Source organism: Bactrocera dorsalis, chromosome 3 (assembly GCF_023373825.1).
Source record: "Bactrocera dorsalis isolate Fly_Bdor chromosome 3, ASM2337382v1, whole genome shotgun sequence".
Taxonomy (NCBI): domain Eukaryota; kingdom Metazoa; phylum Arthropoda; class Insecta; order Diptera; family Tephritidae; genus Bactrocera; species Bactrocera dorsalis.
Genome location: NC_064305.1, coordinates 47,464,284 through 47,484,975, shown reverse-complemented (window position 1 = coordinate 47,484,975; position 20,692 = coordinate 47,464,284). Strand labels below are relative to the sequence as shown.

The 20,692-nt window shown below is 35.9% G+C and overlaps 1 protein-coding gene across 13 annotated transcripts in view; it reads left to right on the top strand.

The window, feature by feature from the left end:
• The window catches only part of LOC105228775 (obscurin), a 369,554-nt gene that overhangs the window by 285,977 nt on the left and 62,885 nt on the right, over positions 1–20,692 (top strand). For all 13 annotated transcript variants that reach the window (XM_049451168.1, XM_049451169.1, XM_049451171.1 and 10 more), the window contains 2 exons: positions 12,866–13,035; positions 20,427–20,567. In XM_049451168.1, the coding sequence (XP_049307125.1) occupies positions 12,866–13,035; positions 20,427–20,567 (311 nt within the window). The remainder of the gene's footprint in view (positions 1–12,865; positions 13,036–20,426; positions 20,568–20,692) is intronic.

Genomic DNA, 20,692 nt, shown 5'->3' with positions numbered 1-20,692 from the left:
AGAACGATTCAAGCAGAAATGTTTGGGAAAAGTTTTTCCAATTTTCGAATATTGTTGGTACTCAATAAATTGTAAGGTGTGAAATGGGTTTCTAAATTTTGCATCGTAAACGTCTCTGAGGTAAATAGATTCATTAAATATCAGATACTTTTTTGCATAATTTTTTTGCAACTACCTTTTAAATGCGAAGGATTTATTTTGAATTTCTTCTTTACGTCAATTTTCATTCACTTCATCATGTATGTCGTTCTGTGTTTAATTTGTCTCTGCAATAAGTTTGCATTCATTAAATTGCTTTCAACTGGTCGCGCAGAAACTGCGAACATCATTCGGAGCCTTGGCTCTACTTAAGCCGTTTTGTATAAACAATATGGTCTGATGATTTTAGTTTTTGTTGTACATATTTACTCTTTATTGACAAATGAAATGTGTGTGTGTAACCAATTGATTGTGTAAAGTGTATAACAAATTTGTTCACCTAAGGGTTGTACGTATCATCCAAAAGTATGCAAAATAAGTGAAAAAATTCTATAAGTGATAAGTGAGATTAAAAGCCAAGACCCGTCATTTTAAGCTCCCGAAACTTCTATTAGCGAGAAACAGAAAGCTCTATTTTCCCGTTTTTCCCTTCATTTATCTCCGTAATACCATGTTCAGACCGACACTTAATCACACGATTTAGGCTGTTGAGTGGTTTATCCTACTAATCTTATAAATTTATCAAAATTTCGCCATACAAAAATGACAGTTCAAAATCACTTTATCGGAGTAATTTGAAACTGATCCACGCTAAATCTCTCTGTGCGACTCTGATTTCGCGCCATCTACTTGTCAGCATTGGAAATCTATTACATTATCACAGCTGATTTAAACACTACAAAGGGAAAAATATGTAAACAAACAAATTTTTTTTACAGCAATGAATCTAATTTCACCTGAAAATCGTCTTCCCAAATGAAAAAATGCGTCCATTATTTCCATTATATGAAAAATACTTAAAAGAATACAGTTTTTATTACAAAATAATTGGGGTACTCACAACCTGTCGTAAAGCATCGTAAAGTCGTAAAATTATAAATTTTTACACTTGTTTAAAAAAATTGTTGTTGGATTTCATACAAAAATGAGTTTACACATTTACAATTCTCAATGCTATGTTTTCCAATTGTTATATCCTACAACTTTATGAGACTTGTGAATTGCACAAATATATGACAATATTTTCATTTGATAAATATTGAGCGATGTGAATTCTTGAATGGCAAAAACAGCTGTTTTTTCATCTTTCCAACGGCAGTGAGAACGGGCTGATTAGTGAAGGGGTTAAATGTAATCTAATCTTTTCAAATTTTCGGTCTGAACATGGTATAAGTGAGATTGCTACTTATTTATACCTCTATAAGCGACAGTCGAGCTTAATTTATTTATGTATATTATTTCGGAGAACAGTAGCTACAATAAAAATACATATGTACATACATAGAAGATATAAACATACAACAACAAATGACAAAACAAATTACAAATTTAACATCTGCTATTTTATGACTCATTCTTAACTCTCGTGGAATGATAAATGTTATGCATATTATGCACATAATTTTATCATATTGCATATTTACTACATTCGTACTTGCTGTGACTTGTTATTGCTGCGAATCTCTATAAGAGAGAAACGCTACCTACGTACCTGGATTAGCTAGAAACTCGGGTTAGTGAGAAACCTCTATAAGCGATAATGAGATTGTGCTCTTTTGAACTCTTGCTTATCCAGGTTTGACTTCACACCACCTCTTCGTCGATTTCAAACCTGCTTTCGACAGCACGAAAAGGAGCTGCCTTTATGCCGCGATGTCTGAATTTGGTACCCCTCAAAACTAATACGGCTGTGTAAACTGACGTTAAGCAGCACCAAAAGCTCCGTCAGGATCGGGAAGGACCTCTCCGAGCCGTTCGATACGAAACGAGGTTTCAGACAAGGCGACTCCCTATCGTGCGACTTTTTCAATATGCTGCTGGAGAAAATTATTCGAGCTGCAGAACTTAATCGAGAAGGTACAATCTTTTATAAGAGTGATGATATTGATGATACTGAACAAGGCAGCAACGCAAATGGGTCTGGCAGTGAACGAGGGCAAGACGAAATACATATCTCCTGTCATCAAACAAACAGTCGTCGCACTCGCGACTTGGCTCTCACCTCACTCCTGACAGTCATAACTTTGAAGTTGTAGATAATTTCGTCTATTTAGGAACCAGCATTAACACCTCCAACAATGTCAGCCTGGAAATCCAACGCAGGATTACTCTTGCCAACAGGTGCTACTTCGGACTGAGTAGGCAATTGAAAAGTAAAGTTCTCTCTCGACGAACAAAAGCCAAACTCTATAAGTCGCTCATAATTCCCGTCCTGATATATGGTACAGAGGCTTGGACGATGACAACAAATGATGAGTCGACGTTGCGAGTTTTCGAGAGAAAAGTTCTGCGAAAGATTTATGGTCCTTTGCGCGTTGGCCACGGCGAATATCGCATTCGATGGAACGATGAGCTGTACGAGATATACGACGACATTGACATAGTTCAGCGAATTAAAAGACAGCGGCTACGCTGGCTGGGTCATGTTGTCCGGATGGATGAAAACACTCCAGCTCTGAAAGTATTCGACGCAGTACCCGCCGCGGGAAGCAGAGGAAGAGGAAGACCTCCACTCCGTGGGAAGGACCAAGTGGAGAAGGACCTGGCCTCGCTTGGAATATGCAATTGGCACTACGTAGCGACGAGAAGAAACGACTGGTGCACTGTTGTTGACTCGGCTATAATCGCGTAAGCGGTGTCTACGCCAGTAAAGAAGAAGAAGAGGTACCTTAATGAAAATTTTAGTAGTTTGTGGCATATTAATAGTGCGTAGTATTGACAAAAGTAGATAAAATCGGGTCGATTCTATTCCCAATTCTCGTATTCTACATATGTATAATGTTTTCCGTTTTCTTAACAAACTTTTTGTCGAATATGAAGGTCTGTGTATGAGTTATATATAAATACATCTTTCGAAGTCCTCCATAACTCGAGCTCATGAATTAACAGTAGAAGTCAAATTTCATACAGATTTCATTCCATTTGTTGCGGATTATGTTGATTCGAGTGAAAGAAGTTCAACTGCATAAGTATATGTAGTTAGTTATAATTGCTTGGAATCCTATACTCTGGCTGATGGTTTGCTTCTTAAAATATTTCCCTGGCTTTGATTTTTGTTAGTTGCAAGAGTATAAAATGTTCGGTTGAACACGAACTTATACCTTCTTCACTTGTTGCTATTAAATTTGCGCTCTCGTGATTTTGTCTCCACATGGGCCTTCGGTCATAAGCTTGAAGCACAGAATGCTTCGGTCTTAAGCCTGAGTAAAGTAGTAACAGATACCGTTTAAATTGAGTTTAGCTGCTAACGGAACCAAATTGTTTTTTAATATTGCCTAGCAATTCATTCTTTACATAATCCCATAGATGAGGGTTACCGATGCCATTTGCTCCCACTGCACCTCGTTTGCTCTCATTGCACCACACGACTACTTTTTCCATGCTGACAGTTTAGTTAATTTCTTATTTTTGAACACTTGGACCTCTTTATACCGTACAAATCGACGACCAAATGGTAAGTGCTAAGGTGTACATGTCTTCCAAATTTCTAAAGCTGGCTTAACCAAACTCGTGGAGAAGAAGCATTTTTAGCATTTCTTCATACAAAAAAATGGGGAAAAAATAATATCCAACGAGAGGGGCGCAATCCGCAAACGAGCGGTATTAGCCGAGTTATAAAAGGCAAGAGAGTTCTAAATTGTTACGATATTAAGCTGCTGAGCTACAGGAACAAAAATTTCGACAGCCAAATTAGGTTAAAGTGGGGTTCTTAGTTTTATATTTTACTTCTCCGAATGGACTTGACAACTAGGGTTTCATAACACCGAAGCGTACTCCAATATAGGCCTCCACACAGATTGCTACCTTGATTAACGCGTGCAGGAACATCAATTTAATTAGAAATATTATAGTTAAATATAACTAGTTGAGTTCTATTGCTAAGATAAGAAGTATCATATTTTACAAATATTGATTGAAAACCAAGAAGATCCGGATTTTTCAAATTGATTGGTTTACTCAAAATCTTTATTAAAATCTGCGTAACAAATACAAGCAAATTAATTACCGTAGATTTTCCTTTACAAAAACCGTGGTGAGTACAAGAAATTAGTGGACAAATCCAGATTATTATTTCGTCTGTTACAATTGTTTCAAAAAGTTTTGCTATTGTTGACAACTTTGCTATTTCTCTATAGAATACATAGATGACTTAAACTAAGTAAGTTTTTTTTAGTTTAAAAGCACAAGATTTGCTGTTATTTTACATTTACATAACTCTCCGGAAAACCATAAATTAGAACTTCTTTGAGTAATAACACATTTCGCAAAATACGTTTCAAATAAATTTAAAATAGTTTCATTTAAATGGGAGACATTAATTGTCTGGCCAAGTTACTATAAAATGCTACCTTAATTAATCTTAATTAGCTTTCGCAAAGTGGAACCGGGAACAAAGGTCTTCTGTATTATTATCAAGTAAGTTGGCTATGATTTCGATATTAAATACCAAGACAGGATAATATGAGTCCTCTTGCTGAAACAAAGGAATTCATATCTCATTATCAAAAATTTGGGTTTTTAGCCAAGTTTCAGTACAAATAAAAATTAATGCTATTTATATGTACATATACAATTCAGTTAGTTTTGTATTAGGACCTTTGGTACTAAATTCTAAGCGAATTATTATTATTCAGTTTTTTGTATGAACGGGTTTTCTTGGTATTTTAGCAATAACTACTGCGGGTTCATCACAAGGGCAAGAAAGTATAATAATAAGGTCAATGTTGGGAGGGGCATACTTTTCAAGGAAGATGCGATGTACTCTTCATCAGACGGGCGCTTACATTTTGAACAATCTTTCGGATTATCTTCTTCTCCAAAATACTGTCTGTAAGTCCACCAAAATTTAAATGGGAAAGTCCGTCATATAGCCGTTCAGACTAACCTTTAACAGCGCATTTCGGAAAATTGCAAGTCATTATGATGATAAAAATATTGATAAAAAATAAATGCAATGAGATAATAATTGATTATCAGGAATCACAATCAATGTAGCGAGTAGTTTGAGATACACTGTGACACACGAAAAAGAAAAGCACACAAACGCCAGTGAACAAAGATGGAAAATGGTTAAATACAAGAAATAAGTTTAAGTAAAAACATTATAACTTAGCACTAACAATTGCACTGTCTAAAAATGTAGCAGCAAAAACAAATTGCAAATGACTCGGCGAAGTAAATTGAAATCAGTCAACACACTTAAAGTTAATTTCAATTGCATCGATAGTGCAATATATCAGTGATACTTATCTTCACAAATCAATTAATTGAAATAATTTAACAATAATTATTATTAATTAACTAAAATTTACAAGAGCACGAGATTTTAAAACTGAACGGGAGAAGGGTTGTCACATACATACATACAATAAGACTACTTTCTATATAACAAACTTTTAATTTCCATCCAATTCTTTCACTTTACAGTGTACAAATTAAACATCGATGAAGTTATCAGAATAAAACTTTTCACAACTTGCCCCCTTGAGGTATTTCATCTTACGCTCAAAAGTTGTCGAAATCGAGCATATGGCTAATCGAATATTTGGGTAAATCTGTGAGGTCAAGTATTGAAAATCCTGGAAATATTTTTGTGATGACAACAATAATAATATAAATATTTTCAAACATTCGTCTGATTTACGACATATTCACCAATTTTAGAATTTTCTTAATGAAATCAATCATATATCTTAATAGGAATTTCAAATATTCCGTTGGATTTATATTATTATATATGTATATATTTCGACCAATACAACTACATATGTATGTATATACACGTCGGCATAATTATCTTGGCATACGCTGCCATTTATTTTATGCTTTGGACTTTTGTATAACAGCATCTCACACCAAATAGCGTATTTACAGCTACACTTGTGTTATATACATATTTTCAATTTCACACAACATGTTGGTATTCTTGGTACAAGTATATCTAGTCAAAGTCACCAATTTCGACCCACCGGTCAGTACATTCTCTAGCCCCTGTATGCCTAATATATAGATTTTCAAAAAACCGGTAGGCTTTATACCTTATATTTAGGTATTTAAAATACAATTTATTTTAGAAATTGAGTACTCTGGAATGATTGTTGGAGAAAATGAGTGAAACCGATAGAGGATCATATTAGATTATCGGTATTCCATCTTCACTCTATACCGAATGTAGTGATACAATATTGAGTAATCTAAATAAAATTACATGATTACATGTTCATAGCATACGGAAATGCAATGCCAAAAGTACTTTATTTCTTTACCGTGTGTTCTGAATAAATCTTTTGAAGACATAATTTTTCTTTATTTAGAACTTCTTTTTTATATCTAGCATATCAGGGGTTTTAACCTATGATAGAAAAACAAATGAGCATATTTTAGGACCTATTTCCATGCGCAAATAAAAAATGTGCAAATATTTTTTTCTGCAAAATGAAAATTCTACAATTTTATAGTTTTTTTAATTTGCAGAAAACAGTTTATTAATTGATAAAAAGATTTGTCATGTTCTCCGGTATAGAATTCTCAATGAAAATTAGTTAAACCATACTCTTTTATTAACCCTTCTGCACAAATTGAGATTGTACCCCTCATAAACAATTTGTGGGTCAATATGACCCAATAGCAAAAACACGTCAGTATGGTAAAATTATAATGGCAAACTCATTTTTTTATTATTCGAACATAAAATTAACAAATTCAAAATTGTTTTCAATAGGAGTCAGTAAAAAATACATCAATTCTGACAATTTATACACATAACTGCCTTTACACTATGTTGTTTACATAACGGGTGATTTTTTTGAGGTTAGGATTTTCATGCATTAGTATTTGACAGATCACGTGGGATTTCAGACATGGTGTCAAAGAGAAAGATGCTCAGTATGCTTTGACATTTCATCATGAATAGACTTACTAACGAGCAACGCTTGCAAATCATTGAATTTTATTACCAAAATCAGTGTTCGGTTCGAAAAGTGTTTCGCGCGCGTGTTTTGTTCAGCGATGAGGCTCATTTCTGGTTGAATGGCTACGTAAATAAGCAAAATTGCCGCATTTGGGGTGAAGAGCAACCAGAAGCCGTTCAAGAACTGCCCATGCATCCCGAAAAATGCACTGTTTGGTGTGGTTTGTACGCTGGTGGAATCATTGGACCGTATTTTTTCAAAGATGCTGTTGGACGCAACGTTACGGTGAATGGCGATCGCTATCGTTCGATGCTAACAAACTTTTTGTTGCCAAAAATGGAAGAACTGAACTTGGTTGACATGTGGTTTCAACAAGATGGCGCTACATGCCACACAGCTCGCGATTCTATGGCCATTTTGAGGGAAAACTTCGGACAACAATTCATCTCAAGAAATGGACCCGTAAGTTGGCCACCAAGATCATGCGATTTAACGCCTTTAGACTATTTTTTGTGGGGCTACGTCAAGTCTAAAGTCTACAGAAATAAGCCAGCAACTATTCCAGCTTTGGAAGACAACATTTCCGAAGAAATTCGGGCTATTCCGGCCGAAATGCTCGAAAAAGTTGCCCAAAATTGGACTTTCCGAATGGACCACCTAAGACGCAGCCGCGGTCAACATTTAAATGAAATTATCTTCAAAAAGTAAATGTCATGAACCAATCTAACGTTTCAAATAAAGAACCGATGAGATTTTGCAAATTTTATGCGTTTTTTTTTTTAAAAAAGTTATCAAGCTCTTAAAAAATCACCCTATATAAATTTCAAGCATTTATCGCAACGAACTGAATGCTTGTTGGAGTTTTTAGTATGTGAACAATAAAAACACCTTTGTCTCTTACCCAAGAAGCATAAAGGAGAATCTTGAGGCTACACGACCGTGGATAATCTGGGAGTGTCTGCTGCGACTGCTTCCTAGATGTTTTCCACAACTCTTTTTGCAGAAGGACCATAGGGCATTCGCTTTCGGCGTGCAATGTGCGGGGTTACCAAAGATGTGGCCAAGTCTACTTAAAATAATCGCCGCTTAAAGTTTTTAGTTCTGTTCCATTCGGCATTAAGTTCGGTCCATATAACATATGCGTTATATCCCGAAATATCGACCATATTGGAAAAGAGTGCAACTGGCCATCGTTTCGTTTGGCGTTTACATGTGTACGTTGCTACTAATTGGTCCAGCGCATCAACACCTGCTTTAGTCGCATTATAGTGATGTATTATTTCTGGTTTCTTTTTCTGATTATCCCTAGTCTCTGCCGAATGATGAAGAGTACTCATTACAACAACGAATTTGTATTTCTTTGGCATGTAGGTCACAACAGTAACATTTTGTGTGAAAAAGAATTCCGAATAATACTCTGGTTTTTTCCTGACGTCAATAGCTTGGAGGGGAAGAAACTTCTTGTTCCTACTACCGTTATTTTACGTCGTAGCATTTCGACAGCCAAATTGTAGGTTGTAAAAAGTTACCACACGTGACGATATAACCTCTCCCCAAATTGCGTGTGAGATATAGAACTACATTTTCACCTACAGAAAATATTTTTGTATTGCTTGTTACACTGCTATTTTTCTCATGTTGATAGCTTTTACCTTGGTTCTTTTCTGGCTGAGTATTTCTGGCCCTTTTTAGATAGACATCCATAAAGTTGGATTTGGAATCGCAAAGAGCCCATATATGTACTGTCTAAAACAGCATCTTCCAGGAAAAGGTACCAGCTGCTCATCGACGATCACATTTTCATTTGGATTATACATCAGTTTAAGATTTTTGCTCCATTTGTCCCAAATATTTCTTATTGGAGCTAGCTTATCACGTAACCGTCTGGTTTCCCTATCTTCATGGCTATCAAAACGGAGGCATCGTGAAATTTGCATAAATCGTTCAATATGCATAACAGCGCGGAATCATCCCATAAACATCTCAAGCTTTCCCCGTTAGACTTGGAAACACCAGCCATGATCTGCAGCCCAAAGTATGCTTCCAGTTCCATTATATCAATGATCTCCCACTTACTTTCATATAACTGCACGCCCTTGAGGTTGGTCATTTCAACAATAATATTAATTTGAGCATAAATTTTCTTGGTGGTCAAAATGACCCACAAATTGTATACGCGTACGAAAAGTTTTTAAAAAATTATGTAAAAAAACTGGCTCGTCCTGGAAAAAAAATGTGTACGTACAACTCATCATAAGACTCAGACTGAGGATATCAAAATGGTTTTATAAGCAATTAGCCATCGTAAGGCATGGTAATACGCGTTTGTTTCTTAAATTTGGGTCATTTTGACCCAATTTGTGCAGAAGGGTTAAGACAGAAGCTAGGACTTCTACATTAATTTTGCATTTTCATTAAGTGTATGTAATATCTTAAAAATATTTTCTGAAAATTTCACGTTGATCTGATAATTATTTTTTGAGTTATTTAATAAATAACAAAGAAAGCTCGGGCGCTTTAAAGCGCTAGTGTGAAACTTTAAACGCGTTTTTCTCAAACCTATGTTTTTTGAACTGGTGACAACTGTAACTCGAAAACCGCTTAGTAGATTTTAATGAAATTTATGCAGCTTTTAGAATACATAATAAACTCGGGCCTGATCGAAGGATTTTTATTTTTTCAAAAATTAACAAAATGGCGGCCTCAGGAAATTTTTTTCTAAATTTTTGGAAATAATCAATAATAATTGGTCTTAAAAATCGTCCTCTATATTGTCGAGCTTTCCTTGGAATCCCTGTATGCTATCGCTTGGCGTCAAGTACATAGCAGCTAATTACTGTAAAAAGGTCGCATTTGGCACAGATGAAACCGTTGCCATTGTTTACAGTGATGGTGTTACTTCCTTGTGGCAGCTATATAGCGGCGGTTGAGCTGCTATCTTCTAGCCAGGTACCTCTCTCTTTGTTTTTGTATTGCTCGCTTATAATTATTATCTCGTAGTTGTTCTCCATTACCATTTGTAAGAGTAGTGCGCCAACAGACTTGTTGGCCTATAGGATATTCATTTGCTTAGTTAGTTCCTACATACCGTACATTTTACGGAGCCCGGAATGTGATCGATTTTTTCATGATTAGCCTCTTCGCAAAGGCAGCATGAAGGGGGCATTGTGCACTCTTTCGATTTCTGACTAAGTTGGCCGCATTTTATGCAAGCACCTTGTCCTCCTTGCAGTCCCAGGTTAAGTGCTCTGGTCCAAAGCAACGGAAGCACCTTTTGGGAGTTTCTTTCAGCCACAGCCTGCAGTTATCCCAGCCAATTGTAATGCGTGCCTGTCGCATCAGTGTATCAACTCTATCTTGGTCCAGCGTTATACCTTAACTTCCTTTTTTGTGTTAGGAGCTGTTATGTTAATCGCCAAGTCTTCAGTGAGGCCCTGTAGCGCTTCTTTGACAGCCCCTTCTACTTCCTCTTTTGTTGTGAGCGAGTCGAGATCTCTGATCTCTTTAGTAGCCTTAGTTTTTAGGTCGGTCACAGTTGCAGTTTCCTTAAGAGTGGTTTTAAGTTCCTCACAGAAGCTGGCCCTTGTAGACTGTCTCTTCTCCAGCTCTAATAATAGGGCCCCGGCTCTTGTTTTGCCTTTAATCTTAACCTCTGCTTCTTTAAAATCTACCTTGCTACTGATATTCTTGAGGACTTCTGCGTAGCTATTACCTTCTGCTGGCTTTATGATCACGGCCTCTGTTTGTAGTTAGGCCTATTCTTTGCGTTCTGATTTGCAGCCATGTTCCTGACTTGTTGTCTCTCTTTTGCGTTTTTAGGCGCTTCCACCACTGTTCCTTCGTTTGCGTGGGTTTTCCTGGCTTTTTCAGGCAAAATTTTTTGCCACTGGCCGACGTTTTCGTGTCGTGGTCGCACTGTTTCTCCCGGCTCTACAGAGCTTGAGGTACGCCGCTTCGAGGTTGCTGACACGGGAGTTGTGATGCGTCTGCTTAGATGCCTTTTCTCGTTTTTCGCAATAAGTCAGTTTGTGTGTTGTGTGGTAGCTCTTGATGACGTCAAAGAGTTAGTCTAGCTGTGCCGTTCCGTTCCGTTCCGACGTTCTTTTTTTTTTACATCGCCAACTTCATTTTTTGCACTACACCCTTGCACTTTTCTAGGGATTCATTTTCTGCTCGTCTCATTTGGGAGATGTATTCTTGTTTCGGCGAACTCAGAGTTCCTTCTTTAGTGGCAGCTGGGGTGCACTTCCCTTCTCCTTGTTTGGCCGGTGCTGCTTGTGCGGCCTCCGCTAAGGCTGTATTTTCTCAAGTTTTGTCTGGCTGTTTTGGAGTGGCGGTGAGTATGGGGATCCATCTTGGTTTTCTTATTTTTTCTGTTGGGTTTTTTGTTGTTGTTGTGGTGCATTCATTTTTTAGTGGATCTTCGCTGCTAGCAAGATCGATGTTAACATCATCTGGGTACCCAGTGATAAGAGAATAAAAGGAATTAAAAGGCAGATGAGCTAACCCGCTCGGAGGCACAATTTCCTTCAGCTGCCCTAGGTCATTCCTTTTTTTCACGGTTTGTTTAGAAGAACACCTCAGATCTTGGAGCAAAAGCAACGCAAGTTATACTACAAAGTTACCTTGTGGTACTTTCGGTGGTGGACAGTCCAAAACTAATACCTACTTTTAAGTAAAGGGAGCTTAGTAACACACATCTAAATCTACTTGCATTGCTCAGAAGCTTTCTTTCATTATATAACTTATAGAGTCCGTAAACAGACTCAGACTCCAAAGAACACTCATCTTTTTAATGGTATCTAAATCACTTAAGGGTCCGTGGGATCTTCCTCGACGTCCCCCATCTCAATTTCTGGTGTTAAGTTTGCAACATCGGCGAATGACTTGAATGTCAAGATCTTTCTCTTTGTGAATCCATAGTTTAAATCGCCGCTACTTTTCGCCAACGGTTCTTTGCATTCATTTGTAGTTGCAGTACGAGTATGATCTGAATCGTGACACTTTTAGTATCCATATCACATTCTGCTGCGGGGTCCTTGAGAAACTTAACGAATCTCCATCCCTCTGTTGGCAGAGGTTAGCTGCATTATCTGGACCGGTTGCGATGGTGCAACCGTGAGCCAGACCTCCCCTACTTTGACTATTGCGGACTGTACCAATCTCTCGTAATGACAATCTATCATTGTGATCTAACCCTGTTACGAGCTGACATCTGTACATGACACGACAGACACGGATTACTTAAAGCACTTACATCGCCACGTTTGTGAGCTCAGCTTTCACCCATTTTCATTGGGCTCTGGAAACTTTCATTCCTTTTATCTTTGGTCTTTTGGCTGACGACTTAGTCCCTTTGTTTCGCTGCCACTAGTGGCGATTCAAGTTTGAAATTTGGCAAAATAATTTCGCGAAATCATTCTTCGAGCGCCTTTGTAAGCATTTCATTGGTTGGCGATTGCAGTTGCACCTTCTCAACACGTCATTTCTCCGCATACCTTGCCTTACCTAGGTCATTGGCATTAAAATAAGGACATTCCCCGGCAGACGCACTACTATCTACTCAACTACTTCGTTATATATTTGATTAAACTACCGTACTATTTCGAGCATATTTGTATATTCATTATACATAATTTGTGTTCTTACTTATAGACATCCTTGTACCTCTTTGAAGATCTAACATTTTTGATTAAAATATTATACTTGCATTAAATTTAATTATCATATTGATATTGATCCAAATGCTTATTTAGGTGGAAATGATGGATTTACCAAACGGAGACTGGCGCACAGTTCACACAGGAATTAGGAATTGCTCTTGCGTTATTGACGGACTAGAACCATTCCGAGACTACCGACTACGAGTTCGAGTTGAGAATAAATATGGTGTAAGCGACCCCAGCCCATACTTGCAAACATACAGGTAATTATTCTTATTTCATATGATCAGTTTTATTAGGGAATATCTTCGGTTTAGTATATTAAAATAGTATCAATTTTAAACTAAATGATTAAAGTCATTTACGCAAAATGATTGCTAATGATATAAAATTAAATTTAGAGTAGTATTCTTTCAGATTAAAAGGTGAATTTTGTTATATTTTTAAAATCTTTATTTATTCTTCAAATCCATTTCATAAATTCAGACATAGTAAAAAATTTACCGATTCGAATAACACGTGAAGTATAAATTAAAAATTCACCTTTTTACAGTAGTACATAGTTCCATACAGTTGTAGGCATTACGTAGAGTCAGAGCCGTATTAAGGTCAGGACCCACAATATATTTTCTTAGTTACTCGTATTCATCAGAACACTCGAAAATTTATGAAAAAGATATACGCAAGAACAACGTTTACAAATTATTAAATTTTATTATTAAAATAATGGTTCTCCAATTGCCACTTTTCGTGTGCTTTTTCCATTTTATCGTCAGAATAGTCGTCCACCTGCGTTCACTGTTCGTCGAATCGTTGGAAATTCCGAGCATACATTTTCTTTACCAAAGTGCCAATATGGCAAAGAACTGCTCGAAGTAATAAAAATATTGCTGCCATTCAGGTATAGTGGAATCATCGGTCCGTACTTCATTCAAAATGAAACTGATGACTCCGTTATTGTCAACGGAGAACAATATAGATCGATGATAACCAATCTTTTATGCCCACAATTGGAAGAAGTTGACCTTGATAACATCTGGATCCAACAAGCCGGGCCAGGTGCACTGAACTTTCTATTTAAGACATATTTATTGGAAATCTTGATTTACTGGAAAAAGTACAATTGTGCTTATCGTATTCGTTCCTGTAAAATAAGTCGTGGAAGCCATTTGAATCATGCCACATATATTCAGGAATGAAATATGTCGATTTCACCTCACACTAAATAAAATCATTTCTTTAACAATTAGAGCGTTTTTCTGTTTTAAATCATGTCACTCTTATTGGAAAACCCTGTATACACCAAACCTGTATAAGCATTTTATTCTACCAAATTTGAAATAGTTTGAGAATCGACAAATTTGGACTGCTACTAGGCTCCCTAAGATTCTAATTTTTCAGAATGGAGTTGGCAGCGAGGGTTTCATATATGTCTGTGTTTTACTATACGTCTAAAAAAACAAGAACTGAATGAGAAAACGTTGTGAAATAAAGATTATTAAATATCATTCCTTCAAGGATTATTGGTTGAAAACCAAAAAGATCAAGAACTGAATGCATTAAATTAAGCATTCTCAGTTGTATAACACCACTATGCAAATATTCCCAAAATCCTTTGATACAAATCAATATAAACTCTTATTTATTGATAAATGAATTGTTAGTGTAGGTGGTAAGGTTTTAAAGGCAAAAAATTATATGTTTGTGTTTTTTTTTGCGGCGACATGAGTAATATAATTTTATTAAATTTAAAGACATATTATGGTAAAACTTTTGACTTACTATATATTACTTTTGAAGTATATTAGTGTGACGGTGCATCTCCAGAAGCGCCTTGAAAAAGAGTGGTTTAGCGGTGAATATTATAACTCGTTACCAGATCATCTGAAACAAAGAGATTTATATGCGTTTTAAAGGTGATGTATTTCTCAAGTTTAAAAAAAAAATTTCTTTTTTTTGCATCACTTGGAAGTAAAAAGCGGGAATTTACCTCAAATACTCGGTTAATAAAAAAAAATGGAAAACCCCTATCTGATTACCTGTTGATTTATGTGAAAAAGTATTGTCCAAATTTTTAAAGGGATCCGTTCAGTAGATTTTGAGTTCTAATGTTCACGAACTTCAAAAATAACGTTTTCGGGAAAATCGATTTGAAGTTTTTATACATCAAAGACAGGTATCACGGCCGGTCGTTTAAAATGCTGTAACTCCTTTAGTAAAAATTTGTACAAAATATTATCGATATATTGGTCGTTTAGAAAAAAAAAATAAAAAAAATAAGCAAAAAAAAATTAAAACCTTACCCCCCGGCAGAAAACTTAAACCAAATCTACGCCTACGCTAAGCTGATGTTGACAGCAGCGACAAAGCTGTAGCAAAAACTGGTGAACGTTAAAATTATATAAAATTCAGTAACGCCGAGGCGTGTAATCGGTCTAATAGTAATTCTAAGTTCAGGCGAATTATGGTCTGCATTGGTGCATATGCGAAATGGGTGCAAGCGGACCGCATCCCTAATTCCCATATAACACAATTTTAAATTTAATTTGATTCACTTTCCGGTATACAAATAAAGAAGAAATAAAGGGTTAAAACTTTGCACGAATAATCGCTTTAGAGTATTCCACCTTATGACCAAAAATTGTCTAAATCCATTAATAATTGTTGAAATCTCTAGGCATTCTATAAGTACCTTCTCGTACGCATTCGTGTGACATTACTTGAAAGTTTTCATGTTTCTATGGTCCAATTTTCGTAGCGATTTGATAATTCTTGTTTGTTTTGTTATAAAATCTCTGAGGTACATTTTGTGTTTGATTATTTATTCAAATTAGCATTCCGATATATGTATATATTAGTTTTTAAGGTGGGTATATTTTGGAAAACAATCAATACATAATTGGGGTGTGATGGGACATTGTGGGCAATAATACAATCAAAAATCATCACTCGCTTCCAAAGTCTCCAATACTTCAATTTCAGTAACCTTTCGCTTCCCTATTTTTGACTAATTCTTACAAATCAATCTAAAGAATTAAAATAAAAAAGTAAAACAAAATTAAAATAAAATGAAGAATAATCGTTAACTACGGCTGCACCGAAGCTAATATACCATTCACAGGTTCATTTCTTTTAGTAACTATAGGGGTATTCGCTTGCTCTTGCACGATTGCAGATTGCAAAAATACTATACCGAAATATACAAGGGCTCGAGAGCACCCATTGCAGAATCTAGTGATATATGTAAGAACGGCTGATTCGGTCATTTTATTGTGAATGACTATTATGCATGGCTGTTGTGTATTGGCGCACCTTCTCCTTTTTAACAAAAAAACTGTAACAAATTTTTATAATTTAAACAGAAATTATAAAATCTATTTAAAACCTACCTTCCTCAACAATTTAACAACGTAATATGTCTTTATGTAAAATGGCGGCTAAAACAGGGTTGCGATTATATTTTTTCGTGACATTGCACGCAAATATACATGGGTTTTGGTCCGACATATTTTACAGCCATTGCAAATAATTTTCTGCGTGTGTTTGTTGTTGTTCCGGTGCACCAAGAGGAAATATATGCAACTCTTGCACCGTGCAAGGGTTTTGCAAGAGCAAGCGAATACCCCTTATGTGTTCAGTTTGTATGGAAGCTATATGCTATAGTAATCCGATCTGAACAATTTTTTCGGACATTATATTGTTACCTTAAGCAGTAATCCATGTCAAATTTCGTGAAGATACCACCTCAAATGTGAAAGTTTTCCCTACAAGGCCTTGATTCCGATTGTTCAGTTTTTATGGCAGCTATATGTTATAGTGGTCCGATCTAAACAATTTCTTTCGATATTACATTATTTTTATAAACAATAACTCATATCTAATTTCGTGAAGGTATATCGTCAAATGAGGAAGTTACCGATGCAAGCATTTGATTCCGATCATTCAGTTTGTGTGGCAGCTATATGCTATGGTTAACCGATCTGAGCAATTTCTTCGGAGATTACATTTTTGATTTAGAAAATAACCTGTGCCAACTTTTATGAAGAGACATTGTCAAATGTGAAAGTTTTCCATGCATGAACTTGATTCCGATCGTATAGCTTGTATGGCAACTATAGTTATAGTGGTCCGATATCGGCAGTTCCGACAAATGAGCAGCTTCTTGAAAAGAAAATGACGTTTGCAAAATTTCAAAACGATATCTTAAAATCTGAGAGACTAGTTCGCATATGTTCGCACAGACAGGCGGACATGGCAAAATCGACTCAGCTCAACGTACTGATCATTTATATATGTACATATATACTTTATAGGATCTCCGACGTTTCCTTCGTGACAAATTTAATACACCCTGTTCAGGGTATAATAAAACGAATAAACACCAAATAAACAAAAAACTAGCAAAAAACCGCGTTGCACATTTTCGTACGACCGCGATTTTTACGATTCCCTTGACGTCATGCAGGCCCATGTCGTACAAAAAGGTGTGACGTCCGAAAAAAATTATAAAATCCAATGTAAACAATAAAGCAGATCGGGAATGGCTCAGATATAAATATGTATACACTACTTTTACAGCGCTTTATAACAAAAAACACCTTGGGCTCCAGAGAAGATTTTTCTCAAATCCACTTGGCACTTAATGTGATAATAGATCAACTTGCGCGAAAACTAGAGAGATTGGATAAGGAAGCAAAGAAAATGGGTCTGACAGTGAACAAGGGCAAGACGAAAGATCCTCTGTCATCAAACACAGAGTCGTCGCACTAGCACTTGGCTTTCGCGTCACTGTTGACAGTCATAACTTTGAAGTCGTAGATAATTTCGTTTATCTTGGAACCAGTGGTGTTGATACCAGCAATGTCAGTCTGGAAATCCAAGGCAGAATAACTCTTGCCAACAGGTGCTACTTCGGACTGAGTATGTAATTGAGAAGTAAAGTCCTCTCCCGACCAACAAAAACCAAATTCTATAAGTCACTCGTTATTCCCTTCTTGCTATAGGTGCAGAGGCATGGACGATGACAAAATCTGATGAGTCGACGTTCTGCGTTTTCTAGAGAAAAGTTCTGCGAAAGATTTATAGTTCTTTGCGCATTAGCCACGGCGAATATCGCATTCGATGGAACGATGAGCTGTATGAGATATATGACGACATTGACATAGTTCAGGGAATTAAAAGACAGCGACTACGCTGGCTAGGTCATGTGGTCCGAATGGACGAAAACACTCCAGCTCTGAAAAAATTCGACGCAATACCCGCCGGGGGAAGCAGAAGAAGAGGAAGACCTCCACTTCGTTGGAAAGACCAGGTGGAGAAGGACCTGGTTGCGCTTGGAATCTCCAATTGGCGCCACGTAGAGAAAAGAAGAAACGACTGGTGTGCTGTTATTAACTCGGCTATAACCGTGTGCGGTTTCTAAGCCAGTATAGAAGAAGAATATTTACATATATTTTTGATTATAATGCTTGCCTTGGGTATACTTTCATTTCGTTTGTCAAATATGTTGTATCTACTGTTATTTATTCCCTCGGCGGGTATAAGCTTCATTTTCAAGCCTACAAAAACGTCTTTTATTTTAGCGGCACTACCCGCAGGAAAATCCAAGGAAACCTGGTTCGCCGGATTATGGACTACATATCTTAAAACTAAGTTCTACAATCTGTTCACCAGTATATTTGTATATTTTTAACTTCTTTTAGTGGTACTGAAACTGAATGGCACTGACAAAAGAATAAATAGTTTGATAGGTACTGCAAAAGATTAGTTAAACAACAAAACCCCCCTAAAACCATCAACTTTCCATTCGACTAACAAAGTTACTCAAACCCATCCTTAAAGAAAATGAAAAAACTACATGTGGCTAAATAATAAATATGGTCTTAAAAACTAAAAAATATGGTGTTCGTGTATATGTTACAAAAATAGAAGGTGCCATTTTATTCGAAAGCTTATGTTTATTCCAACACTCGATTATTTATCCTCCTTTCAGATTCTATTTATTCAGATTATTGCTATAATATTTTGCTTAATGCTTGCTATGCTCATTTATAAAATTTAAGAATTGCTCAACTTGAGTAACTGCTGTAACATTACTTTAACTTGAGGTGAATCTAGATTTAGCATTTTTAAAATGTACATTGTAGGTAAGTAAGTGAATACCTACTACCGCTAGATGCGACATTTTAGTATGGGGTTAGTTACATTATTTTTTTCGGATTATTACGGATTCAGGTATATTTTTATAATAATAATAAGGTTTTCGAGACCTTATTTGATATTCGCTTCAGCTTCCAGTGCCATTTTGTGTGGATACCTCTGATACAGAATTAATAGCTTTCTGTAAGGGTTGAAAAATTTTTGTGTGGGACTATTTATTTCATCATCTAGAAATAGAGTCATAAAAACGTTAGGACCGTAAATATTTTGTAAATATCCAGTTGTATTTGTTCTAATCTTTGCTCTAGCATATTTTTAGTAATTTCTCAGTGCGTATGTTAAGAGATCTTTTCTTGAATGTCTTAAATCTTTTCCACAATTGAAATATGAACATTTCTTTTAGTTGTCATACCTTTCAAGAAAATGTTAATTTCAGTGTTTGATCCTTTAATGCTAATGTTTCCTAAAATAGTGTCTCAATGATGATAATGTAGAAAGCTAAAACAATTATGCTAATTCAGGTCGTAAGTTGGCTATATTGTGATGCGTTTTTTTGATCAATGAGTTGTCGTTCGGTGTGAGATTGTCTACATATTAAGGTTGTAACATTAAATAGTTTTTGTTAGATCCGTTGGAAATAAGTATTTTTACTGCCTGCCCACTCCCCAGCTTGCAAAATGAAAGTGGGAAGTTCCTTATTTAAAAACTGCAAAGTTGTTTGCTAGTCACCATTGTTGTAGTTCTGCTGCTCTATTTTCTCAACATTCGCCCAGAGTTTTTACGAAGTCATCCTGAGTTTCGTTGTTTAAAGAGGAAGTTGCGTAGTTGTCTTCATTCCAATATGCCCCTGAGCAATATATAATTTTTTGTTTTGTATATATAAATTTTAGTTGATTAGATTACATTTTATCCATTAACTAATCTGGATCATCCTTACGTTGGAGAATTTCAAAACAGCTGTTTTTGATATTAAAAAATTCACATCGTTCAACATTTATTAAAAGAGAACATTGCAATATCGTTTTTTGTTATATTTAATTTGTTTGTTCACATATTCTCTTTTTAGTGTCTAAATCAGAGTCGCACAGGGATATTTCGGGTAGATTAGATTCAAATCCGCTCGGTCTCGTGTTTAACAAGTGCCATTGTTTATGTGGCGAAATCTTGCAAAATCTAGTAGATTACTGAGATAAAATAAAATTTTAGTAGCGATCGGAACATGATATTAACAATTTGAACTTTTATTTAGCATGATAGGAAAAACATACGAATAAGTTTTGTTGAGAAAAGCATGTACTTAGTACAGTTTATGTATGTATGTCGTTCGTATATCCGTTAAAATGCGAAAGTACTACTTATACTTAAAAGGCGAAAATTTGTTGAGAATATCGTAAGATTCATTCATGACATTCATTAATACGTATATATTGATTTAACGCTGTTATATGAGACAACTTTTACAATTTTTATAAATAAATTTTACATGTACTTGCAGGCAAAAAATAGTACCAGAGGAAAAGAAAAAGTACACGTATTTGGCTCCCGGTGTCGATTTTAGACCAGAAACATCGCCTTATTTCCCCAAAGATTTTGATATTGAACGACCACCTCATGATGGACTTGCACAAGCCCCACAGTAAGTATATTAAATAAAAGGTAGTGTACTTCAATACTACAAAAACGTATAAAATACCTAAGCACTAAATTAGGACATACAACACCATTTCAGCACAGGGGATTACAAGGGGCAACTGTGGGCAA